This window comes from Mustela lutreola, chromosome 7 (assembly GCF_030435805.1).
Source record: "Mustela lutreola isolate mMusLut2 chromosome 7, mMusLut2.pri, whole genome shotgun sequence".
Classification (NCBI taxonomy): domain Eukaryota; kingdom Metazoa; phylum Chordata; class Mammalia; order Carnivora; family Mustelidae; genus Mustela; species Mustela lutreola.
This window is the reverse complement of record NC_081296.1, coordinates 43,627,441-43,655,219: the sequence shown is the minus strand read 5'-3', so window position 1 is coordinate 43,655,219 and position 27,779 is coordinate 43,627,441. Positions and strand designations below refer to the sequence as shown.

The window sequence follows — 27,779 nt, the reverse complement described above, 5'->3', positions numbered from 1 at the left end:
GCACTCCCCACGCGCACAGCCCCGCCACAAGCCTGCCTCCTACACGAGCCCCCCACGCACGCTCTCCCCGCCGCGCGCGCCCCCAGCCCTGCGCCCCAGCACGCGCGCCGTCGGCCCTTTCCCGCCGCGCTTCCTAGCGCCGCTAGCGCGCACGGGCCGGGGGAGGCGCTGCGGCCGCTGGGGGAGCGCCGCCTCCTCTTCCTCCACCTCCTCCTCCCTCCCGCCTCCTCCCTCTTCTCCTCCTCCACCCCCTCCTCCTCCTCCTCTTCACTACTGTTCCCACTCCCGGGCGGGGGCGGGCGCGTCCGGTTTGCTGGAACCGTTCGGAAATGGCAACTTGCGCGGTGGAGGTGTTCGGGCTCCCGGAGGACGAGGTGCGGGGACCGAGGGGCTGCGGGGTGGGCTTCCCTTCTCGCCGCTCATCAGCCGGACCGGAGGAGGAGGAGGCGGCCCGAGAGTCGGCTGTCAGCCCCTGTTCCCGCCGCGCGAGCTCCGGAAGCGCGCAAGGCGCCGTAGGGACCTGGGGCGGCCCGGCGCGCGGGTGTGCGGGTGTGTGGGTGTGTGGGTGCGTGGGGTGGGGGCTTGCTTTAGCGAGCGGCATTTTCTTCGCCGGGCTGGGGACTCCACACCCCTGTCCTCCCCGAGCCGCCGCCTTCCTTGCAGTTTCCTTCAGGAAGTGCCGAGGAGGGGCGCTAGGCTGCGAGAGGCGTGGGTGCGCGGGGGGGGACGCGCGGCGCCCCGCCGGCCTCTTCCTGCCGCCCCCTGCCGAGGGTGCGTGCTGGGGCGGGCGGGGGGTGGATTTCCCCGGAGTTCAGCATCCCGTCCCGGTTGCGGATGAGCCTGCGCTGACACAGGCCCGCTCGACTTCACGGACTTTCCAAGTGTCATAAGCAGTTGGGATTTTCTTTTTTCGTCTGAAATTGTTTTTAACTCCCCTAACTGGAGAATGCGATGGGAAAGCAGGCAGACAGATTTTCCTCTTCGTGTTTAGCAACAAGTGTCCAGTGTGGCAAGTTCAGGGTACGTTTCACTGGTCTTCAGTGATACTTAAAAAAATAAAGCCGAGGGGCACCTGGGTGGCTCAGTGGGTTGAGCCTCTGCCTTCGGCTCGGGTGGTGGTCCCAGGGTCCCAGGGTCCTGGAATCGAGCCCCGCATGGGGCTCTCCGCTCAGCGGGGAGCATGCTTCCCCATCTCTCTCTGCCTGCCTCTTGGCCTACTTGTGATCTCTCTCTCTCTCTCTATCAAATAAATAAACAAAATCTTAAGGCGGGAAAAAAAAGCCGAACAGGTACAAATATTTGGACGAACTTCCCATAGCTGTTTGCTTTAAAAATTAAGTTCCATGATTTGAGAAGGCAAAGCTGTCCCTTCGCAGCAAAATAATTTAGGCTGGTGATGCCTCGCGATTAGTAAAACTGAGGCCATTCGGAAAGAAAATTATTCCGTTTTAGTATGAGATGTGGCTCCTCTAAACTCCTGATGATTGTCTCAAAAATGGGAATGGGTGGGAGATGAAAAGGTATCCAGTCTAACAGTGATTAGTTCAGTTTGGGGGGGGGAATCAAATTTAAGCATTTTTGTTGACTGGCTAAGCTGTCACACATACTTATTATCAAGATTAGACCTTAACTGTAATACATCACTGTAAATTTATCTTCTGACAGTGTTGGAATATTTCCTTCTCTTAGTAACTTGGTATCTTCAGATGTCTTTTACAAAATGTCTTTTACATTTATCTCAGAGTTTTTTGTATCTAAATAGTGGGCAACTTGTTTATGCAGGCAAGTTATCTCAGAGTGTTTTGAGACTAATCATGTGATAGATTAGAATTTAATTTCTTAATTATTGCTACCAAAAGAGAAGCAAAGTGGTGGAAAAATGGTGGCAGCTTGGTAGACCCCCAGAAACAACAGTCAGTATGCTATCGCCAGAGATGATATTCCTGCTAAAGTCCATTATTGTTCAGCAGAAGAGATCAGAGGAAAATAATGTGGTGTTGAACCTGTGATAGCTTTCTCATCCGTCAGACCTCTCTGCTTTGCTACCATAAGCTGTTCAGTGCAGATAACCTCAAACTGACATTCAACCCAATCAGGCTGGCCTTGGACTTTCTTTCCTTTTTGTTATTATTACTCAGTGGTAGATCCTGATTTCCAGATTTCTCATTGCATTCCCTTCCAGCAAAGCCAGCCGATCATAGAATATTGCTGAAGGCATCGTTCACTCTCCTCTCTTGGTTCAGGTTCTGTGTTTTCCGTGATCTGCTTCTCACATCATGCTTCTGCCCAGATGAAATAATGTGAATTATGGCAGTTAGTGGCTTGGTCAGTAAGCAACTGGGGCTAAAGGCCAGAAACTCCACCCGTTGAAATGAGGTGTTCCTGAGCTTGCATCCTGAGGGATTTGTACTTCTAGGAAGTTGCATGGCCTGGGGCCCGCTCTGTTTGCATGTTGGGGGTCCAGTTGTCAGTGCCATGACTCAGAGTTCTTGCAGCTCTCTCTGTCTGCTTTGTCCACATTAATGAAGAGAGTTGGATCGGACGGAAGAGAAGAGACATGATGATGGAGTGTTGTCTTCCGCTTCTTCCCCTGCGTGATTCTTTCAACAGACATTATTAACTGTCTGTTCTGGGTCATGCAGTGTGCTGTCCACCAGGGATAGAGAGAGAAAAAACAGTCCCTGCCTGTTTTTTGAAGAGCTCACAGCCTGGTGGGAAAGATAAAAATCACTTGTTTTCTGGTAGAGATTGTCATCTCATCACTCTTACTTGACATTTATTTTCTGGTCCATCACAAAGTAAAAGAGGGCTCAGAAGAGCCTCCCCCCTCAGTTTTTGTTTTTTTTTTTTTTTTTGAAGAAAGACTGTTATTTCCTAGAACTCACAGACTACTTGGGGATAGGCAGCCCTCTGCTGTTGATTAAAAATAAGGTAGCTTTTCTGTTACAGCAGACAGTGATGATTCTTATTTTAAATTTGAAACTGAAATGAGAAGAAAAATGAACAGACATAGGATATAAGATACTTAGAGCATTGTGATTTAACCAATATTTTTATCCACTGGGTCACACTGTATGAGCATATTAGTGGCTCATTGAAGTAGGCCAAAGTTTAGGTCATAATTCCTCTCTGTCACTTTTCAGTGAGTTTTAGTTCTTATTCCACATATAAATGTCTTTTAGTGAGAGAAGGTTCTGGCTTCATGTGCAAAATGTTGTCATTAAAGAATAACAAACTAAGGAAGTAGTGAATATAAATTATACCAGATTTGCTCTGACAGTCTCTTGGGATTAACAATAGAGACTAATTCCCACCAACCTTTGGTGAGGAGGCATGTGGAAGCTCTGGACAGTGGAATTCGGCATCCCTTCCAGTCTCTTTTCAGTGGACTTCCCTATTAGACAGAGGTTGGAAAGCCAAACGGCACGTTTCTCATACTTTCTGGCACTTAGCATTCTGGAAATGGGTTTTGAAATAGGTTTCCCTGTACGGCTCACTTCCTTGAGATTTGGAAAGTACAAATGAAGTGGAGCCCAAGTTCTTGTTTCTTTGGCTTGTTCTTCTGACAAGCACAGTCATGTAGACGTTGACTTTTCCAGCAAAAGTGTTTCAATATCTGGTAACCTGTTTTGAGAAGATTGGTAGGAAGTTTCGGAATCTGTGGTGGTGGCAGCTTCCTGATGACTAGTTGGGTACATTTGTAAAGCCAGCAGATCTGGGGGTGGCTTCTGAGTCCCTGTCTTCCTGACAGGGGGTGGGGGAGCAGAAGTGACACTGTCCTGGGTGGGCCAGTTCGAGCTGTTTCCAGGGCCTCTGGAGGCCCAGCCTTGCAGCCTGCCCCTCCAGCTCTTCCCAACAACTTTGTAAACAGCCAATTCCCTGGATTGACTTCTTTATTCTTAAAACATCTAGAGTGAGGTCTATTTCCTGCACCTGAAACCTGAGGGAAGGAAAGGGAACGAGCTGAGAGTGTCTGCTGCCAGTTTGGAAGATCAGTTTGCACTTGTAGAGGAAGGGGTGACTTTGGTGGGGACAGCGACAACAGTGCATAAGCAGCAGGGTAACTAAGAACAGCATCTGCTGATGCTTCTAGAACCCCAGTGCTACGCAGAAGCAGACCTGGCCTGCCCTGGCATCACGCCGAGTTCCCAAACCTCTACTCAATGGCACACAAAGGAGAAGCACCGTGGAAGCCAGCTGCGTTAGCACCTCTCCCACACTTTCTTGTGTTCATTTTGCCATTGCTCCTTTTTTGCAGCTTCTTAATCCCAGCATCATCCTATTTTTCATGGGTTTCCATGGGACCAAAGAAGTGGATAAAGAGATTTTATTTTGTAGCAGTTTATATTTTAGTTATTTTAAACCAGCAGAAGAGTTGAAAGTACAGCACAAAGAAGTCCAGATCCTCCTCGTGCTGGTTCTCCAGCTGTTGACATTCAACAACTGCTCCATAACACTTTTTGCCATTTTCATTAATCTTTTTCTTTTCTTTTTTTTTTTTTTTTGAAGATTTATTTATTTATTTCAGAGAGAGAGAGAGAGTGAGAGAGAGCATGTGCACACGAGCAGAGGGAAGGGCAGAGGCAGAGGGAGAGAGAGAAAGAATCTCAGGGGCACTCTGTGCTGAGTGCTGAGCCCAACACGGGGCTCGATCTCATGACCCTGAGATCAAGACCTGAGCCAAAATCAAGAGTCTGGTGCTTAACCTACTGAGCCACCTAGGTGCCCCCTAATGCCCCTCTTCTTCTAAACCATTTGAGGGCAAACTGCAGACCCAGTGCTCTGTCACCTCTTAATACTTTGGTGTGTATTTTCCTAAAACAAGAACACTTTTTTTTTTTTTAACAAGCAAACTTTTAAAAATATTTTATTTATTTAAGAGAGAGTGTGAAAGTAAGAGAGCATGAGCAGGAGGAGTGGCAGGGGGAATGGCAGAGGGAGGGAGCCTGATATGGGGCTGGATCCCAGGATCCGGGATCATGACCCAAGCCGGAGGCAGTTGCTTAACTGACTGAGCCACTCAGGTGCCCCAACAAGAACACTTTCCTACATAACAGCTGTCCATTCCTCTAAGGCAGAAAATCAGCACTTATATGACACTACCCTCCAAAGTGCAGAGCCCATCAGTCTTTGCCAGGTGTTCTCATAATTTCTCTTTTTCCTTTCTGGTCCAAGAGCCCAGGTAGGAGCATAGGTTGTGGATACCTGCCATGGCTTTGCGGTCTCTTCTCATCTGTATAGTTCCTTGACTGTTACAGAGTACAGGCCGTACGACCTGTAGGAGGTTCCCTGGCCTGGGTCTGTTTACTGCTTTCCCAGGGCCATGGCACAGCCATGCTTTTTTGGCAGGATTCACAGAGACGATGCTGTGCCTCCCATGAGGGGTGCACAATATTAATTTGTCCGTCACCATCAACGATAACCTTGCTCACTTGATTATTTTGGTGCCCACCAGGTTTCTTTTTTGTAACGTCACTATTTCCTCCCTCATAACTGATTAGTATCTTGTGGGGATGTCTGCAGAGACTATGCCAGTGGCCTCCCCTTCATCAGATTCCCATCCAGCTCTTTTAGCATTCATTGATGACTTACACTTGAATCAAACACCACTATTTTTTTTTTTAAATTTCCATCTTTATTAGTTGGCATTCTGTGTAAGAAGAGCTTATTTATATGAGCACAAATAGGTAGAATTCCACCTTATTCAATGGGTTGTAATTATTTACTATCATTAACTATTTTGTTGCTCAAATGATCACCCTTTGGTCAGTGGAAGCCCTTTCAAGGGGGTTCCTAGTTAATATTGTGACAAGTCCCCATCCTTTGAACCCTCCCTGACTTTCCAGCAGCAGACACTCCAGACTCCTCTTGTATTTTACCTGGCCCCCTGCTGTCTGGAACATTTAGGAGATAAAGCCTTTCAGAAGCCAAGATTGGAGTCTTCAGTGATTGGGGTCTTCAGAGTGCGCATTCCTGTTGAATGTCATTGCTCTTTAGCCATCTCAGCAGTAAAGAAAAGTGTGTGTGTGTGTGTGTGTACACATAAACGTATATCACTTTCTATGTCAATCTGTATACATGTATTTAAAAATCATGAATTCGTATTAGTTTTCGAATTCAAATCTAATGCCTCAGGGTTCTTTCCAGCCATAAGTACCTTCTCTACGAGTAAAAATTCTGACTTTTTATTATTCTCATTATTTTTACTTATTTGCCCGGTCTCTTTACTTATGTTTTTGATATCCCTGATTTCCCAAGCACGCAGGCATGTCCCCTGTCTACGACTTTCCACTTTAGTAGGAGTACTGCTGGGGCCCAGAGTCACCGGGGCCCGGTGTCAGTGGGCACCGACTGCTGGGTCTCTGCATGGCACCGCCCTTTTCCTCTCCTGCCCCAGGCTGATGAGCCTGCTGACCTTGAACCTCCGTCAGACTGCCTCCTCCACCCAAGCCCTGCCTAAGCTGGGCCCAACGTTGATTCCTCTGCACCAGGCCGAGATTAGAGGGGACTATATGTATGTATCTTTTTACAGTTAACTATTAGTAATTCATCTATCATATAGGAATAGGATCTTGGAGCTGGAAGGCACCATAAATAAATCACTTAGGGTAAACAGGGGTATAGAAAATAAAATTTGACTAGAATGGAATTCTGGCTTTGTCACTCTTGGTGATTCAGCCTAGGTATTTGACACCTGTCAGAGCAGGATCCTTACATCAGCTGATTCCCCCTTCCCTAGCTGTGTCTGGTATTAAGAATATTCTGTAGCACTGAAAAAATGTAAGATTGCTGATCTGAATGGCTAAACCCACTGTCTACTGAATTCTGTGGCGGTCGGTGTTACTGACCTTTCACTTGTTAGTCTGGCTCCCGTTGCTAATCCTATCAAAGTTTTGAGAGGATAAATGGAAGGAGAAGGTAGGAGAAGAAATGCAGGGAGAAAGACAGCACAAACAAATGAGAAAAGGCTTTCATAAGACTTTTCTGAAGTCTTGAGGAATTAATATGTCTGTAATCATAGCCCTGTGGCCTGACCCAAAAGTTTGGCTTCCTCCCATATGAGATGTGCACTGGCAATGAATGTGAACCATCACGTCATATTTTCATGTCAAATCACATTTTCTGCCTGAAGTACATCCTGCAGAAGTTTTTTTAGTGTTTGCTGGTAATAAACTTCTTTGGTTTTGTTTTTGCGTAAGATGCTTTCATGAAAATATCCTCCTTTAAGGTAAAAGCGTCAGTCTAAATATATTCAGAGCTGCCTCTAATTAAATGCCTGCTGTATTCCAAGCACCAGGTCACATGTTCTCATATTTTAGTTGTAATCATCCAAACAGTTTTGCAGAAGTAGATAGTGTTATCTCCATTTTACAGATAAGGAATGTGAGATTGTGATTTGCTCAAGGACTTGGTCCTATTAGGTAGCTAGTGATCTACACTTGAATCTCAGATTTCTTTAATACCAAAGACTTGGTCTTTCCACTGTCCTTCTGCAAATAGTTGTCCAAATAGAAGAATTTAACAGAAGAGACTCTCTTCTGTTGAAGGCAACAAATGTAACATGTGCAAAATTAACTTGTAATCATTCTTATGTTCTTCCACTTCTTCTGTCTTTTTTTGTTAGTAGATTTTAGCTGGACCTTTGAAGTACTTGAATTTTATATTTGCTTAAGTATTTGTTGAACATTTACTATGGGTGAGGCATTTGGATCAGGCCATGAGGTGATAGTGATGAATGACAGACCTCACTGAATTTATCACCTACAGGAAGAAAAGGACAGTAAATACGGAATCACACAAACATTTTATAGGTATGAAGGAAAAGGCAGGTGAGATAAAAGTATACAACAGGAACGTTGAATTCATCTCCCATGGTATGAAGGAGGGGAGAGAGTAATAAGGAAAGGCTGAGGAAGTCACCTTTAAGATGAACATAAGGATCAATAGGGGTTAGTGAGGCAAAGACTGGGGCAAAGGAGCCTTCCAGGTAGGCAGAACTCACTGCGTGTGCAGAAGGTAAGATGGAGAGGAAGAAGAAGACTAGGGTGGTGGTGTCAGATGAGTGTGGAGAGGAGGGAAGAGCAGAGCCCGGGCAGGCAGATGAGGGAAACTCGCCAAATATGTGTGTGGACACCACACACACACACACACACTCACACATCATCATCATCATCATCATCACCACTAACATTTTTTTTAGAGTTACTCTCTGCTCCTCAGGTATTTAACTTTTTCTCTATTTGTTATTCATGTCTTGTCACATCTCTGGCTTTCCATCTAGGATCACTATTTTCTTTTCTTTTTTTTTTTTTTTAAAGATTTTATTTATTTATTTGACAGAGAGAAATCACAAGTAGATGGAGAGGCAGGCAGAGAGAGAGAGAGAGAGGGAAGCAGGCTCCCTGCTGAGCAGAGAGCCCGATGCGGGACTCGATCCCAGGACCCTGAGATAATGACCAGAGCCGAAGGCAGCGGCTTAACCCACTCAGCCACCCAGGCGCCCCTAGGATCACTATTTTCTGCCTGAAGTACATCCTGTAGAAGTTTTTTTAGTGTTTGCTGGTGATAAACTTCCTTGGTTTTTGTTTTTGTCTGATAATATCTCTATTTTGTTTTTCTTCTTTTCTTGGGCAGGGCTTCAGAAGGGGAGTGGAGTAAAACTTACGAACAGTGAAATGCAGATTTTTAAACATACACTTTGACGTACAGTGCGCATGTGACACACAGCCCAATTAAGATAGAGAGTATTTTCATCACTCTTGGGGCACCTAGGAGGCTCAGTCAATTAAGTGTCTGCCTTTGGCTCAGGTCATGATCCCAGGGTCCTGGGATGGAGACCCACATTGGGCTCCCTGCTTACTCTCTTTAAATAAATGAAATATTAAAAAAAAAAATTCCATCACTCCAGAATGTCCCCTTGGGCCCTCTTTCAGTCAGCTTCCCACTTCACTCTCCAGAGGCAACCTTTTATCACCATGCTTATCCTTTGGCCTGTCCTGGAACTCCATAGAAATGGAATCATATAGTATGTATTCTTTTGTATCTGGCTCCTTTTGTCTAACGTAATGTTTTTCAGTCACCCATGTGGTTGTTTGTAAAAGCAACTCATTCATTTTATTGCTGAGTAGTATTCCATTGTATGAGTATACCAGATCTTTATCCATTCTCCTTTTGACAGACACTCCCATTGTTTCCAGCTTTCGGCTACTGTGAATAAACCTACTGTGAACATTTATCTACAAATCTTATGAAAATTTCTTTCCCACAAACATAGGTTAATAAGCTTGATGTGTATCTTTCCAGAGGCATTTCATGTATAAAGAAGCGTGCATGGTGCTATCACATGTAAGAGTAGTGTTAAAATGTGACGGGATGAGGAGCTGTTCTTTTTCAGAAATTATATGGTTTGGATCGAATAACTAAAGTTACAGTTTTCTAGTTGGGGAATAGTCCCTGAGCTGCATTAATGATAGCCCTTCCCTGTCTTACCTTCATGCTCTACGTGTGGGTCTCAGCTTTAGTGTTCATCAGAATCACCTGGAGAGTTTGTTAAAACACAGACTACTGTCCCCACCAGACTGTCTGATTCAGTAGATGGTCCTGAAAGCATGTGTTTTGGATAAATTCCCATGTGCTCCTACCACTGGTCCAGGGAATACCCTTTGAGAACCACAGCTGGTCCTAAATATAAGGATTCTGGTATTCTAGTTTATCATGGTTACTACAACCAAACACTGCTTTGACCATGTAAGCAAATCCATAGCACTTACACATGCCACCTTTACTGGGACTGTCCTCATTTCATGGATTTTCTGGTACATGTCATCTAGCATTGACATTTTTATAAAATGTCTCAAGTCAGTTTACACAGCAGAGGAACAAACCTGCTAGCAGTCCAAGGTTCAGATTTTTAGTTTTGAAAATATGGTCACCATAAATGATCTAACATGTTGCCAAAAAAAAAAAAAAAAAAGGAGAAAGATAAGAAATACATCCTTCCTTTCTACTCTAGCAGTTTTTAAAATAAATGTGCGGTGTTTATATTATTGCATTGTGTGAGTACAGTAATCACATCAGAACCCTTATGTCATGTTTATAACTAGTGCACATTTTTTTGTTCACTTTAGTTTTCTATATACGTGTCACAAATTTGCAAACTATCTGACGAAGCTTTAGAACTACTCCATGCAGATGTTCTATCTATATATATGTATAATGGATGCTATCTATTCCCTTTTCTGCATTCTAGTTGGGGACAGCCTCTTGCTCTGTCGCATCCATCTGAACTGCTTCCACTCTACACCTGCTTTGTAGCCATCCCCTGCAGACTTCTATATGCCGTTCTTGTGAGAATTCTCTTGAACTCTTTTCTCCGTTGGAGCCACTGTTTCCTTAATCTTTTCTCTTTGCTTAGTCCTTTCTCCTAACTTACTTCCTCATTTGCTGACGTACATCATCGGTATAGTGGGCAGGTACTGTTGACAGAACTGTTTGGAGATAGGGTTATTTCCAGTGGGACTCCCACATATAAATATTTATAACACTTGGTTCCTCTCCTTCCACCCCCCTGCCACGTCATCAGTTTCCTCGGAGAGAAGTCTTCCAGTCTTCTGTTTGGGCGCTGTAGATCTGGTGGCCAGTGTTCTGGGCTCACTGTGCAAACTTTCCCCTGTTTTCCATAAAGTGCCTTATTTCTACTTTCAGCTACTTCAGAAAGCTTTGAGGTTAATCAAGAATTTGTCAGCCCCTGCTATGTGCCAATTATTCTGCTGGGTTCCACAGAGAATACCAAGATAATGAAAAGATAAACTTCTTGAGCTTCAAAATCTCACAATTTTAATAGTGGAAAAAGACACATCGTTATCTCCTCAGACAGGAGACCACATGTGATAAGTGCTATAAAAAGGGGCCTTTCACAGCAAAAGGGGAAAATTCGTTTCAGCTATGAAGGCTTGTAGAAAAAATAGTATTTGGACTTAGAAGGAAGGACAAGTCTTTAAAAAAAAACTACAATTTAATTTTTTTTTAAAGATTTTATTTATTTACCTGACGGAGATCGCAAGTAGGCAGCAGCTGGGGGTGGAGGGATCAGGCTCCCCGCTGAGCAGAGAGCCCAAGGCGGGGCTCGATCCTAGGACTCTGGAATCACAACCTGAGCTGAAGGCAGAGGATTAACCCACTGAGACACCCAGGCACCCCTACAATTTAAAAATTTTTTTAAAAGATCTTATTTATTTATTTGACAGAGAGTGAAAGAGAGAGAGCAAACAGCAGAGTGTGGTGGCGGTGGGGGGGTGGTGGGGGGGGAAGCAGGTTCCCCTCTGAGCAGGAAGCCTGATGTAGGACTCGATCTGAACACCCTGGGATTATGACCTCAGCCAAAACTGAGAGTCAGGTGCTCAACCAACAGAGCCAGTCAGGCACCCCTATCATCTCATTATTTTATTTCATTTTTTAAAATAGTTACTATCGCAGTTGTATATTTCCTTCTAATATTTATCCATCAGCACATATTTTTATAGTTATCATAGAATAGATACCACTCTGCATCCTGATATTTTCTAGTTAACATGATACAACATGTAATATTAATAATACATTTTAAGTGCTCGCTTCGGCAGCACATGTACTAAAATAATACATTTTAAATGGTTGCTCAAGGGGTGCCTGGGTGGCTCAGCGGGTTAAAGCCTCTACCTTCGGCTCAGGTCATGATCTCAGGGTCCTGAGATCGAGCCCCACATCGGGCTCTCTGCTCAGTAGGGAGCCTGCTTCCTCCTCTCTCTCTCTCTCTGCCTGCCTCTCTGCCTCCTTGTGATCTCTCTCTCTCTGTCAAATAATTAAATAAAATCTTTAAAAATAAATAAATAAATAAATAAATGGTTGCTCAGATGATACAGGGTTTTAAGAATGAAGAGGTAGGGGATGGAGAAGACTATCCCAGGCAGAGGGAGTCCAACTTGTGTAAAATCTCAGAGGTAAGTAGACACAGGGTAATTTTTTTAAAAAGTAGACTGACTGGATATGTGAGAAGGGAGTTAGGTATGGGAGGGAGGCAACAGAAGGCTGGAAGAAGGATGAAGAGAGGAACAAAAATTCTTCTAAGACATGTGAGAGATGGAAAGATTTAAAGCTCTACTTTTCCTATTCCTGGAGATTAGCTGTTTTCATGAATTGTGGAGATAACTCGGGCCTGGAAAGCCATTTTTAATTCCTATAGCCTTCTACATTGATAATACGTTGTCATTTTGTTTTGCACTGTCGTTGAGAAAAAACACATATTTTTGGCTAGGATTTGTAACTTTGCCGTATCACTTTCATAGATCAAGAAAGATTTCTTAGGAGTAGAAGGGGAAGTCTCAAACTTTAAAGAAGAGCTGTGATCTATTCGGGGATAATGTTCCTGTTTTGAATAAGGAGAAGATGTTTAATTTTCATTTCTTTTTTCCTCATTTGAGCACTGTCCACATCTCTATTTTTTAAATTAATTATTTTTATTATTTGCCCCAGGGATACAGGTCTGTGAATCATCAGGCTTACATACTTCACAGCACTCACCATATCACATACCCTCCCCAATGTCCATAACCCAACCACCCTCTCCACACCCCACCTCCCTCCAGCAACCCTCAGTTTGTTTTGTGAGATTAAGAGTCTTAAGGTTTGTCTCCCTCCCGGTCCCATCTTGTTTGATTTTTTCCTTCCCTATTCCCCAGACCCCCCACTCTGCCTTTCAACTTCCTCATATCAGGGAGATCATCTGATAATTGTCTAGTTCCATCCATGTCATTGCAAAAGGCAAGATTTCATTTCTTTTGATGGCTGAATAGTATTCCATTGTATATATACACCACATCTTCTTTATCCATTCATCTGTTGATGGACATCTGGGCTCTTTCCATAGTTTGGCTATTGTGGGTGTTGCTGCTATGAACATTGGGGTGCACATGCCCCTTCGGGTCACTACATTTGTATCTTCAGGCTAAATACCCAGTAGTGCGATTCTTGGGTCATAGGGTAGCTCTATTTTCAACTTTTTGAAGAACCTCCATACTGTTTTGCAGAGTGGCTGCGCCAGCTTGCATTCCCACCAACAGCGTAGGAGGGCTCCCCTTTCTCTGCATACTCACCAGCATCTGTTGTTTCCTGACTTGTTAATTTTAGCCATTCTGACTGGTGTGAGGTGGTACCTCATTGTGGTTTTGATTCGTATTTCCCTGATGCTGAGGAGGCCAGTATTACCTTGATCCCCAAACCAGACAAAGACCCCAGCAAAAAGAAGAATTACAGACCAATATCCTTGATGAACACGTCTCTATTAACAGTACTTTGAATACTGTGTTTTCAAAGATACTGAAGAGTTCAGTCTCTTGTTGCAGCATTTATGTTCTTCTTTAGTTTCAAAGATGCTGTGAGATATTATGATTTCTGCTTATGGTGATGATTACAAAGGCTCGTTTGGCAATTTTCTAGCATTAATTTATAAAATGCACTTAAGTGAATGAAAGTATGAAAATAAAGTGCTTCTTACTTAGTTTTATGACAGAATCTTAATATAGCTTCACATCAGTTAACCACAACACCCCAAATAACTAGTTCTGATATCTGTGGTAAGAAATGCAAGGAGAAAATTTAAAAGCTAAATGTGTTTCTGGCTGTGAGTAATTTATCACTCCCTGAGTTTTTAAAATTAACACATGTTAACATTTTTCTCCAGGAGACTTCTGGGGGATAGTTTCTGTAGAGGTTCCACTAATATGGAGTAACTTCTTAGGAGGGGTGTGGTAGTCTCTTTCCTCAATTAAGTTTAAATATAAATTATAAACGCTTGTCTGTGTTACGAAAGTTGGGATTATCAAATAACATTATTTGCTGATGGCGGTTTTGATTACACTTTACCACTTGAAAAAGTTTATTTTTATTTATTAAGTCATCACAGAAAAGACTTCTAATTTTCAGAATTCAGTGTTGGAGATCCATACCTATGCAATAAAGAACAGGCTTTTCCCAGTCAACTGGGAGATGAGAAATTGGCTGTTCAAGCCAATAGAATACTTTAATGGGCCTATTTAATCAGTGGGACTTTTCCAGGAAGAAACGGTGACTGCAAATCTCTTCAAATTTTTGGGAATAAGTCCCTGCGGAAAACTGAAATTTCAGTTCACATATTTTCCTTTCTAAATTTTACTTCTATCTTTATTCTGATACCTGAGGATTACCCTCCCCTGCCGTATTTTTGCAAAATCAGCTACTTATTTAGTTTTATTTGGGGCTAGAGGAAACTTATATTTTATCTAACATCTTTAGTAAGCATTTGTATTATCTGAATTTGTCACCTATCTGAGATTTGGAGTTAATAGAATATTTCCATGATCATATTTATTCAGTGAAACCTCCAGGAATGAGGGTGGTTGTAAGCATTTAGAAGTAGAAGACTGAAATAAATATTCCATGATATGTGTATTTTCGCCTTTGCAGGCCTCTGCTCACAAGGGAATATGACTAACTACTTGTCAATGGGATGACTATATAATAGAATCTGTTAGGTTGCTATCTGTTGGGCAACATCTATTTCATATATGTTGATCTTATTAATGCTCTTGTGAATACTGTTATGCTTATGTCCTTGAGTACATTATTGAGAGTGTATCTAGGGGATAGATCTAAAAGTGGAATTTCTGGGTTATTGATTTAGAACTTTGGTAGATTTTGCAAAGGTCTCTTCAAAACAATTCTTCAATTTATACTTCCTACTAACAACATATTAGAGTTTTCCCTGATTACTAGTGAGATTGATAATCTTTTCCTGTGTTTACTATCCATTCTCTGTAATTTCTTATGTTATGTTGTTTATATTTTACTTACTAATTTTTAGGATTTTAAAAAATATATTCTGGATAATCATAATTTGTCAATGGTACACATTTTAGATACTTCCTCCTTGTCTTCTCATTTTGTTCATGGCATCTCTTCTCATACAAAGGGTATATAATTTTAATGTCAAATCTAACTACTTTTCCTATTAGAGTTTGTATTTTTTAAAACCCTCTCCTAATTCACTGTCAGAAATATTCTAAAATTTTCTATGAAATTTTTAAAGTTTTCTTTTTTGCTTATAAGACTTTTAATATAGCTGGAATTGGTTTTTGTATAGAGTATAAGATAGTGATTGAATGTTATTATTTACTTCTGTACTCATTTTTACTCTTCCCTATGAATTTTACAATTTTTTGTTAAAAACCATGACAAAAATCTGGGTGTGGGGAGTTGGAATTGTATTTATAGGTTACTTTGGAGAAAACGACAATAATATGGAATATTTCCATCCATGGACACAGTGAATTTCTTCATTTATTTAAGTCTTCTTTGTGTTCTTCAATAAGTTTTTATCATTTTATCCATAAAAGTTATTTACATTACTCATTAAGTCTGTTTCTTTGTGTCTGATAGTTTTGCTTAGTTGAGGATTTTTTAAAATATGCATTCTGTTTTATAATATTTTCTTACCTTTTAATTTTGAACAATTTAAAATCTACAGGACAATTAAAATGGTAGTATAATGAACACCTGTATACCCCCCGCTAGATCCACAAATTGCTAACAGTTTACTTATTCCCTTTATTTACATACACCCACACATACACATATTCAATTTTTTATTTCCTGAAACATTAAAGAGTAAATTGTACTTTATCACACTGTATCCCTAAATATTTCAATATGTATCTCAAAGAACATCCTTATATAAAACCTTACAACAGTATGATACCCAGGAAATTTAATACTTGATTTGTTACAGTATCAATATACTATGGTTTTATTTAATGTATAATCTACTGAATGGGATTTTTAAAATAATGAGCATGGGGGAAAACAAGAGAGAGAGGCAAACCAAGAAACTGAACAAATTGATGGTTACCAGAGAGGAGGTGGGCAGGGGCATGGGTTAAATAGGTGATGGGGATTAAGAAGTGCACTTGTGGTGAACACTGGTTGTTTTATGTGAGAGCTGAATCACTAAATCGTATACCTGAAGCTAATATTATACTATATGTTTACTAACTGGAATTTAATTTAAACCTTAAAAAAATAGCTTTCTAAATAGTTATTAGAAATGATTATAAGCTCTTGATTTTGTGTTATAGTGTACATAGCAACAATGAAAATATTAGTGCTAAGAATTTGGCTGTAGATTTTCTTGGAAGCAATGATAAATTCTTAGTGTAATATTTACACTGTATTTAACTCTAGTGTTTTTGGCTTTTCTTTGTAGATAAGCAAGTTAACTAGAAATAACAATATAGTTTTTATTTTCTCTTCTATATCTTTTTTTAAAATTTATTTTTTATTTATTTTCGGCACAACAGTATTCATTATTTTTTCACCACACCCAGTGCTCCATGCAATCCGTGCCCTCTATAATACCCACCACCTGGTACCCCAACCTCCCACTCACCCGCCAATTCAAACCCCTTAGATTGTTTTTTAGAGTCCATAGTCTCTCATGGTTCACCTCCCCTTCCAACTTCCCCCAACTCCCTTCTCCTCTCTAACTCCCCATGTCCTCCATGCTATTTGTTATGCTCCACAAATAAGTGAAACCATATGATATTTGACTCTCTTTGCTTGACTGATTTCACTCAGCATAATCTCTTCCAGTCCCGTCCATGTTGCTACAAAAGTTGGGTATTCATCCTTTCTGATGGAGGCATAATACTCCATAGTGTATATGGACCACATCTTCCTTATCCATTCGTCCGTTGAAGGGCATCTTGGTTCTTTCCACAGTTTGGCGACCGTGGCCATTGCTGCTATAAACATTGGGGTACAGATAGCCTTTCTTTTCACTACATCTGTATCTTTGGGGTAAATACCCAGGAGTGCAATTGCAGGGTCATAGGGAAGTTCTATTTTTAATTTCTTGAGGAATCTCCACACTGTTCTCCAAAGAGGCTGCACCAACTTGCATTCCCACCAAGAGTGTAAGAGGGTTCCCCTTTCTCCATATACCCTCCAACACATGTTGTTTTTTCTCTTGTTAATTTTGGCCATTCTAACTGGTTTAAGGTGATATCTCAATATGGTTTTAATTTGAATCTCCCTGATGGCTAGTGATGATGAACGTTTTTTCATGTGTCTGATAGCCATTTGTATGTCTTCATTGGAGAAGTCTCTGTTCATATCTTCTGCCCATTTTTTGATATGCTTGTCTGTTTTGTGTGTGTTGAGTTTGAGGAGTTCATTATAGATCCTGGATATCAACCTTTTGTCTGTACTGTCATTTGCAAATATCTTCTCCCATTCCGTGGGTTGCCTCTTTGTTTTTCTGACTGTTTCCTTTGCTGTGCAGAAGCTTTTGATTTTGATGAAGTCCCAAAAGTTTATTTTGGCTTTTGTTTCCTTTGCCTTTGGAGACATATCTTGAAAGAAGTTGCTGTGGCTGATACTGAAGAGATTACTGCCTATGTTCTCCTCTAGGATTCTGATGGATTCCTGTCTCACGTTGAGGTCTTTTATCCATTTTGAGTTTATCTTTGTGTACAGTGTAAGAGAATGGTCGAGTTTCATTCTTCTACATATAGCTGCCCAGTTTTCCCAGCACCATTTATTGAAGAGACTGTATTTTTTCCACTTTATATTTTTTCCTGCTTTGTTGAAGATTATTTGCCCATAGAGTTGAGGGTCCATATCTGGGCTCTCTACTCTGTTCCACTGGTCTGTGTATCTGTTTTTATGCTAGTACCATGCTGTCTTGGTGATATCTTAATGAAATTAATTTTTAAAAAAGAGTCCTCCAAGTAATTTTAAAATCCTGCTTATTTTATTTGATATGTACATATTTAAAGGTATGTGTCTTAGATATGTTTAAAAGTATATGAAAATAACATATAAATTTTTGTGTTTTAGGAAAATTCACGAATTGTGAGGGTCAAAGTTATAGCTGGAATAGGCCTTGCCAAAAAGGATATCTTGGGAGCTAGGTAAGTATGTTAAGTTGGCTTGTAATTTCAAACTGCACTGATTGATAATTTTTTTTGGAACTTTGATGAGATGAATAATTGAATAATATTATTGGTAAATTATTGTGCAAAATGGAATAATTATATTTCCAACTGGTGTTTCCAATAAATTCCTGTGGCAATGGTGGGGGTTACCACATGGCAATGGTGGGGATTCTGGAAGGAATAGACCAAGAGAGTAGATTCCCAATCTGTGTCTGCTTGTCTGCTGACCTGAATCACACATGTGATAGCAGATTCAAAGCAACTTGGCTAAAGACAAAAGATCTGAATAGAGATAACAGTTGCTGTCTAAGAAACGGTTGTGGTTCTTATCTAGAGAAGATAATTAATTGGATGATAAAATAAAACCAATAATCATTAGAGAAAAATTGCAGACTCCACAGTCTCTACAACTTGTAATGTCCAGGATATAATCCAAAATTATTTGATCTATAAAGAATAGGAAAATGGAACACATTCTCAGTAGAAAAAGAAAAGGTGCTCAAATACATGTTTATACCTGATATTATACCACTAAAGATTAGAAATCTCAAGAATGAGATAGAAACTATAAAAAGTGAAAATTCTAGAACTGAAAATTATAATATTTGAAATTATAAGTCAGGTAGAATTAACAGCAGAATTCAGACAAAGAGGAAAACTTAATTGAACTAAAAACTAGATCAGTAGAAATTATTTCTTAATAAACAAATGAGAGACATGGAACACCTGGGTGGGTCAGTCACTTAAGTGTCCAACTCTTGATCTTGGCTCAGGTCTTGATCTCAGGGTGGGGAGATCTCTGTCTTGTTTCTCTTCCCCAGTTCCTCCCATTTCTGAGATCTATAAGTAACAAACCTTGTGCTTCACCTCCTTTATGTGAGTCTATTAAAAGCACCTTCAATCAAAATGACCCTGGGCTTTCACTTCCCCAGAGTGGGAGCTCAGATGCTGAGGGAGCTTCCTGTCTAACCCCATGTGGGTGGTTTATTCCTCTTCGCTCAGTAGATCCTAATCTGCATATTCTTAATTTAATACACTAGCTCCAGGTCCTCAACACAGCTATGGACCTGTTTACTAAACTGAGTAAATGTTTAGTAGAGTGGTTCAATATTAAATGTAAGTAGAATAAAAAATTAAGGGTGTGTCTTATAATATCTATGTAAACCACTAAAAGTAATGTAAAGAATTATTGATAAAAAGCCAACAGACATTTTTAGATGAAATTCCCAAAAAAGTGAAATAATTAAATAAAAGCCTAGGAATGGAAGAATAAATGATCTAAATGATCCAAAAACAAAGGGAGGGGGGAAGAAGAAGAAGAATAGAAAAAGAATAAAAGAAGAAGGAGAAGAATAGAAAACCTGTTATAGATTGGTAGACCTAAATCTAATTGTACCAATAATAGTATTAAACATTTATGGACAAAGGTAAATATGAGGCAGAGGTTGTTAGAATAGATTGAAAAGCAAGACCCAAATACATGTTGTTTATAAAAGATACATTTAAAAGAGACACAGTTAAGGAGAAATAAAATGGACCCAAAGAAATATTCCACGCAGACAGTAAGAGTAAGAAGATGAAGTGGATTTATTAATATCTGATAAAATAGATTTCAACACCAGAAAGTATTTGCAGACATGGTATAACAACAAAAGAGTAACCAGGAGGCCATAACAATCATAAATCACAAATAAATTATAAAACAGTCACAAGAATGGACCTATGAATAGAGCTGGAAAATATATGAAATAACACTGGACAGAATTAAAAGGATAAATTAAAAAATTTCACAATCATAGTGGGGACATCAACACCTCTCTCAGCAATAGATGAAACAACTAGATTAGAAAATCAACAAAAGCACAAATTTGGACAATATTATGAACAACTTCAACATAAGGAACACTGTTTCTAACAATTGCACGTATACACTCTTTTCAAGTGGATGTTATACATTCACCAGCATGGCCCATAAATGTATTATTTTTCTATTTCTGCAAGACTGATTACCGTAAAATTAGCTTAAAAGATCAAAAACTTATTATCTCAGTTTCTGTGGGTCAAAGCCCTTGCATGGTTTAGCTTTGTTGTCTGCTTCAGGGTCTCAAATAACTGCAGTCAAAGTATTGGCTAAGGATATGGCCTCATCTGAGGCTTCTTTGGGGAAGAATCCACTTTCAAACTCATGTAGTTATTGATAGCATTCAGTTCCTTTCAGCTGCCAGATTGAGGGCTTCATTTTTGCTGGCTATCAGCCAGAGGCCACCCTAAGTTCCTTACTTAGGAACTTCATAACTTAGGAAGGTCATATGTATGACCTTCGTATGGCAGCTTGCAAGCTAACAACTTGCTTTTTCTTTTTTTTTTTTTTTTTTTTTTTTTAAGATTTTATTTATTTATTTGACAGGCAGAAATCACAAGTAGACGGAGAGGCAGGCAGAGAGAGAGGAGGAAGCAGGCTCCCTGCTAAGCAGAGAGCCCGATGCGGGACTTGATCCCAGGACCCTGGGATCATGACCTGAGCCGAAGGCAGCGGCTTAACCCACTGAGCCACCCAGGCGCCCCACAACTTGCTTTTTCAAAGCTAGCAAAGGAGGGCATCTCTAAGCATAGATGGGTTACAGTCTTACATAATATAATCAACATACATTTTGTCACTTTTGCCATAATGTTTTGGTTAGAATACATAGGTCTTTCCCACATTTAAGAGGAGGATAACTCAAAGGGCATAAACATTAGGAGGTGGGGATAGTAGGAGCTGTCCTAGAGTCAGTCAGCCATAATATTGGGCCATAAAACAATAAATCAAAAAACTGCAAAATTCCCATTATTTTCAAATGCATATGGTACATTTACCAACACACACCATTTTAGAACAAGTCTCAGGAATTTTGAAAACATTGAGATTACATAGAGGAAATGTTCTCTGATAACAGTGGAATTAAATTATAGGTAAATAATGTTATGATATTTAGAAAACCCCCAAATATTTGGAAGTAAAACAGTATTTTTTTTTTAAAGATTTTATTTATTTATTTGACAGAGAGAAATTACAAGTACACTGAGAGGCAGGCAGAGAGAGAGAGAAGGAAGCAGGCTCCCTGCTGAGCAGAGAGCCCAATGCGGGACTCGATCCCAGGACCCTGAGATCATGACCTGAGCCGAAGGCAGCGGCTTAACCCACTGAGCCACCCAGGCGCCCAGTAAAACAGTATTCTTCTAAATAATCTATGGGTCAAAGAAAAAACCACAAGAGAAATTAGGAAACATTTTGAACAGAATGAAAATGAAAATACAGCAATATCAAAATTTGGGGGATGCAGCTCGAGTAATATTTAGAGGAAAATATATAGTTTTAAAGTGCCTAACTTAGAAAAGGAGAAAAATCTAATGAATGATTTGAGTTCTGATCTTAAAAAATTTGAGAAAGAGCATATTAAGTCCAAAGTAAGTAGAAGGAGGAAAATAATAAAGGTAACAGCAGAAATTAGTGAAGTAGAAAGTGCATAATGATAGAAAGTAATCATTGCAGTCAAAAGCTTTTTTTTAAGGGGTCAATAAAAATTTTAAACTTCTAGCTAGACTGATCAAGAACAAAAGAGAAAAGGCACAAATTACCATAATAGGAATGAAAACAGAAGCATTGCTAGAGATCCTATGGAACAGAAAAAACAAAAAGGGAACCCTGTGCACAACCTCATACCTATAAGGAATTGTACACAACTTAGATGAAGTAGACAAAATCCTTGAAAGAGAGAAATTACCAAAATTAACCACAGAAGAAATAGAAAGTTTGAATAGCACTGTATTGAATAATATATAACAATATATGACAAGGTGGGCATTTTTCTAGGAATGTAAGGTTTATGCAACATTTTAAAAAAAGAATCTATCAGGGTAGGATATAGTGGAAGTGCCTTCTTTTCCAGCCTCTTTGGTCTCAGCAACAGAAACAGGATGACAAAGGAAATGTCATCATTTAGAAAGCATCACAGTAAGATGTACTTGATATGCCACCACTGGAGCTCTAAGGCCTGCTACCTTCAGAGTCAACCTTTGGCAAATGTGGCTATCCTGTCAAGCAGAAGAGAAAGTATAACTAGCCAAGGCTAAGAGACGAAATACCACTGGGACCCGTTGAATGAGGCACCCAGAAATTGTATACCACAGACAGATTCCATGAAGAACAACAAGTAATCTCTGCTGGGGCCTCCAGTTATCCTAAGGATTTCAACAGTTAGTCACACAATAATAAATGTTCTGGTTTAAAAAAAAAAAATCAATCAGGGGCACCTGGGTGACTTATTTGGTTAAGCATCTGGCTCAGGTTAGGATCTCAGGGTCCTGGGATTGAGCCCCACATTGGGCTCCTTGCTCCGTCAGGAGCCTGTTTCTTCCTCTCTCTTCACCCCCACCCCCACTCATGCCCTCTCTTTCAAATAAATAAATAAATAAAATCTATTGATGTAATTTATCGTATTAATACAGTAAGAAAAAAAGACCATAGTATTACTTCAATAGATACAGAAAGTACATTTGACAAAATCCAACACCTGTTCATGTTAAAAAAAAAAAATCTCAGCAAGCTAAGAGTAAAATGTAAGATTGATTTAACATCCAAAGAGTAATCAAGTTCATCATATTAATAGAATGCAATTCATCATATTAATAGAATAAATGAAAAAATCATGATCATTTCAGTGGAAGCAAAAAAACCATCTGACAGAATTCAGCACACATTCATGATAGAAACTCCTAACAGACTAGGGACAGATGGGAATGTTCTAAACCTGATTAAGGTTATTGTGAAAAAACCAATAGCTAACATCATTCTCAGTGGTGGCAGTCTGAATGCTTTCTACTTAAATTCAGGAATAAGACAAGGTTTTGTACTCTTATAGTCAATTCAACACTGTATTGGATGTCCTAGCTGTATAATGTGGCAAAGGAGAAGAAATTAAAGTAATTCATACTGAAAAGAAAGAAAACTGTCTTTATTTGCAGTTGACATGATCAAGTACATGGAAAGCCCTAAAGAGTCTACAAAAAATCTAGACCTAATAAGGTATAAGACCACAGGATACGAACTCAATGTACCAAAACTGATTATATTTTTATATACTATCAATGACCAATTGGAAAATATTTTTTTAAAAAATATCCATTTAAAATAGCATAAAAACAAAACTCAGTGGGACACCTGGGTGGCTCAGTTGGTTAAGGATCCATCTCTTGATCTCAGCTCAGGTCTTAATCTCAGGGTTGTGAGTTCAAGCTCCACGTTGGGCTCCACACTGGGCATGGATTCTACTAAAACAACAAAAACAAAACAAAACAACAAGGACAAAAACCCTAAAAATATATTTAACAAAAGATTTGCATGAAAACTCTAAAACATTGCTGAGGGAAATCAAAGCTTTAAATCAATGGATAAATATGCTTGTGTTCATGAATTGGAAGATTCACTTTTCTTAGAGTTTTTTTTAATCTTTCTTCAAATTGATTAGATTTAGCACAATCCCAGTCAAAATCCCAGCATGTGTTTTTGGAGAAATTGATAAACTGATTCCATTATTTTTATAGAAAGTCAAAGGGCATGGAGTGAGCCAAAGCAGTTTCATAAAAGAAGAACAAAATTGAAGTTATGCTACTGAAACAGAGTGGCATTAGCATAAGAATAGATGTATTGTTCAGTGGAATAGAAGAAAAGAGTATAGAAACACATGCACACACACACACACACACACACAGACAAATACATGGCTGGTTGTTTTTCACCAAAATGTGTTAAGGTAATTCAAGAGAAGGATAGTCATCGGTACTGGAACAACAGGTTGTCTCTATGGAACAAAATTAATCTCATTCCTTACCACACATCATATAGAAAATTAATAAGAGCTAAAATTCTAAAACTTCTACATGGACACGTAGGAGAAAAATCTGTGCTCTACTGGGTTATGCAAAGATTTCTTGAATGGGATTTAAAAAAATATGAACTATAAAGGAAGAAAAATGTTGAAATGGACTCATCAGGATTAAAAACTTTTATTTGCAAGACACAGGTAATGATAAGAAAAGGCAAGCCACAGATTGGGAGATAATATTTTCAAAACATATATTTGATAGAAGCCTTTAATTCATGATATATAAAGACTTCTTACAACTCCAAATAATGTATAAAATAGCTAATTAAAAAATGGACAAAACCCTTCTCAGACCTTTTAGTTATGAGTCAGAATATTAAGAAGTTGCTCTTAAAGTTTTTAAAACCATAGATGAGATTGTAAAGGGAAAACTTTGAGAACAAAAAGCCAATGGCAATACTTTGGGGAATGTCACTATTTAACTGGTAGTTGCTGGGGAGGAGCCTAAGAGAGAGACTGAGTGGGAACAGTTGGAATAGTATGAGAACAACCAGAAAGGGGGTGTGTCGTGAAAGCAAATGAGATTAGTTTCAAAGAGGAAGTAATCAGTATCAAAAATAGAGAGGACCAACAAAATAAGTGTCTGGAAGGTGTTAATTGCTTTAGCAAATTGGTGACTTTTAGAGAGCAGTTTCAGAGGAATAGGTAGGAAGGAAAGAGATAGAAACCAAATTCTAGGGCTTTCAAGAGCAGAGGGAGTTGAGGGAATGAAGAAAGGGAGCGGTTGGCTGTGTGGCTGAGAACATGGCCTTGGGAGCCAGGTGCTTGAGTGTCAGTCCTCGTCCTCGTACTTAATGCTTTCTGATCTGCAATAAGTTGGCTGACCTATCTCTCTGTACAAAAATAAAGACAGTAACCATGCCTACCTCATAAGTAGTTATAAGGATTCCAAGAGTTAATATTTATAAACTGTTCAGAAACAGTTTATATATTACTCTGTGCCTGGCACAGAGTAATTGCTATGTAAGGATTAGTCGTTATTGTTATTAATATTATTGCAGATTATTTTCCTGGAAAGTTTGAAATTGGAAGAAAGAATCTAGCTCACTCTGCTGGAGGAAGGAGAGGGAGTTAAGGCGTGGGGGGCGGTTTAAAAATGTGTTTATATGATTAGAAAAACCTAGGTCAGAAGAAATCGGACAATATGAAAGGAGAAGTGAAAACAGATGATAAAAGATTTCAGAGCAGGTGGGAGGAACATGCACAAAGAGGAACTGGCCTCAACCAGGGAGCGCATTGCCTGAGTCAATGAAGTTATGGTAAATACCAGCATGTATTTATGGTCTGATTTGCCAGCATGTAAAGTGGTCTGATGGCTTTGATTTTTGCCAATTAAAGTAAGAGGTAAGGTTGTATGAAGAAATGGGAGGAGAAGCTGGTGGAGGAGACTCATGAGTATTTAGGATCCTCAGAGGAATTGGAGAAATTTGACCATGGACAAGTAAAGTGTCTCTAGTCTTTTGCTTTGCAAAGTTAAATATCACAAGATTTTTCTTTTCCATGTCTCTTTGTAGAAAGAGTTACATTATTTTCAACTGAAAACACTTTGTCTTATTTTAATAAAAAAAGAAAAAAGAAAAAATTTACACCCAAGAGGTAACTTGGAACAGCCTGAGATCTTGCAGAGCTAATCTTGAGAATCATTAAATTGACCATCTTAACCCAAAAGAAGAAAGAATGTAATAAAAAAGGAACAAATTTTTAAAAATCTAAAAAGGTTGGAAATCATTAAATTAGATTAAAAGGTTTTCTTTCCAATTCTTTGTCTTTTTCACTAACACGGTACTTTAGCTTTTTAACAAGATGCAGAAATTACTATAATTATTTACTCCTGCTTAAGGAACCCTTCTGTTTAAGCATAGGAAATAATTATAGAAATTGCTAACAAGGAAAAATCTGTGATTTTTATAGTTTGAGCAATCTGAGTTTGGGAATAAGCAACAATTATTATTAATTTTTTATTTTAACAGTGATCCTTATGTGAGAGTGACGTTATATGATCCAATGAATGGAGTTTTTACAAGTGTGCAAACAAAAACCATTAAAAAGGTTAGACTTAGCAGTATTCAAAACATTTTTAAATATTTTTAAATTTTTATATGACAAAATATAAAAAAATTAGTTATACTATGTTTATTGTCTTTTAGACTTTGAATCCAAAATGGAATGAAGAAATATTATTCAGAGTAAGTATGTATTTAACTTCAGTAAAACAGAAAAAAAAATTTTCTCAGTAGGTTAGAATGATGAGTTACCATTTATAACATTCTAAAATGTATCTTATTAGAATTTCTCTAGACTTATAAAAATTTAAAAAGAGTTAAATCTAGGTATCCCCTTGATGTCATAGTCCTGGAATCACTTATCTTAAAAAAAAATGTATATAAGGTAACAAAGAGGTAAAAGACAATTTTAAACCTGGAATTATCTTACTCTACTTTAATTCTGATTTAGAGATTATATGGTAGTCTTATTCCAATTTAGCAGATTTCGATGTTTTCTCCTAAAGATCATACAATATTTGTGTCTCCCTGGTCATTTATTAAACAGGCTGATCTGGACGAGAGATGGTGAGGGCCTACCACTGAATAGATGCATTTCTTCTTATACATCCTTCATTCACATTCCTGCCTTGGTTCGCCCTCAGCCTTCCTCCCTATAGCATAAGAGCAAACTCCAAATCAGCAGTTACTTCGGACTCCTCAGGAGGGCCCTCAAGTTGACAGTGCCTCCTTGTACTTGTTTGTCAGAGTCCTTGCTGATGCTGGAATCAACACCCTCCCAGCAGCGATAGAGAGGCATAACAGTCATCTCCCCTTCTCTGCTGGATCATTCCCATTTGTACATTCTGTCCTTTAAATGTCCTGCCTTGACCTCACAGTCCTCTTTAGCTGTGACTTACTTCTCTGTTCACCCGAATAATCAGTGTTCCTGAAAGAGTTGCCTTCCCCCATCATGTCTGCTTCTCTGATGCTTTCCTTAACCTACTCTAGTCTAACCCACACCCACATCATTGCAATAAAACTGCTCTTACTGAGGTGGCCGCTGACCTCTGTGTTGCCACATTCCTCTAATCTCATCCTAGTTACACGCTCAGCAGTGGTTGACCTAGCTGACCATGCCTGAAACACCAGCCTCTCCCGAGGCTTGCATCGGACTTCAGTCAGGAAAATGGAAGTCTCTCTTCTGTATTCCACATTTGGAGATTTTAAAAATTCATTTTGTTTTGTTTTAATAAAATGAATTGGAAGGGAAGAAATTGTTGAAGCAAATCTGAGAAGCTGTTACTGAAGATCCAGCCAATAGCACCAACTAGAGCGCTTCTGGTTTTTCTTATGTAGAGAAGGAGCTCTCCCTTACCCTATTTAGTATGGCATGAAAACAGCATTTTAAATCAGTTTGGAAATTTTGGGTTCTTGAGGAAATGGTATTGAGTCAACTGGATAGTCATATGGGGATAAATGAAGCAAAATTTCTTGCTTACTTTCACCAGAATAAATTCCAGATTTGGTAACCTCTGGTTTTGATTGCTTCTTTGGCACAAGTATTACTTAGGAGAGAATTCTAAAATTCCCAAATGATTGAGTGTTTTATTTATTTATACTTTTATTGTTATTTTACTTACTTTATTGTGTTTTTCTTAGAAATATATGTGTTTTTGATGTATTGAAGTTTTTTTTATACCTCTTACTCTTTTTTCTTTCTAGTATTATCGGCTTTTACATGTCAAATAATGTTTAGCTGTAATAGGGATGGATGTTTATTTGTCTTGTTTCCAATTTTAATGGGAATTAATCTAGTAGCTTTTCTCCATTAAACATAGCTTTTTTTTTTTTATCATATTAAGGAG

At 39.3% G+C, this 27,779-nt stretch overlaps 1 protein-coding gene across 4 annotated transcripts in view; it reads left to right on the top strand.

Annotated features, from left to right (window-relative positions):
* The first annotated feature begins 229 nt into the window (after window positions 1-229).
* Window positions 230-27,779, top strand: part of NEDD4 (NEDD4 E3 ubiquitin protein ligase) — a 122,468-nt gene continuing 94,918 nt past the window's right edge. Inside the window, exons 1-4 of one of the 4 annotated variants that reach the window (XM_059180572.1) lie at window positions 230-374; window positions 17,908-17,981; window positions 25,900-25,978; window positions 26,077-26,115. In XM_059180572.1, coding sequence (XP_059036555.1) covers window positions 330-374; window positions 17,908-17,981; window positions 25,900-25,978; window positions 26,077-26,115 — 237 coding nt within the window. In that variant the 5' untranslated portion in view covers window positions 230-329. Of the gene's footprint in view, window positions 375-17,907; window positions 17,982-25,899; window positions 25,979-26,051; window positions 26,116-27,779 lie in introns of those variants that run through there. The other 3 variants (XM_059180574.1, XM_059180575.1, XM_059180576.1) reach the window with 3 other exon arrangements.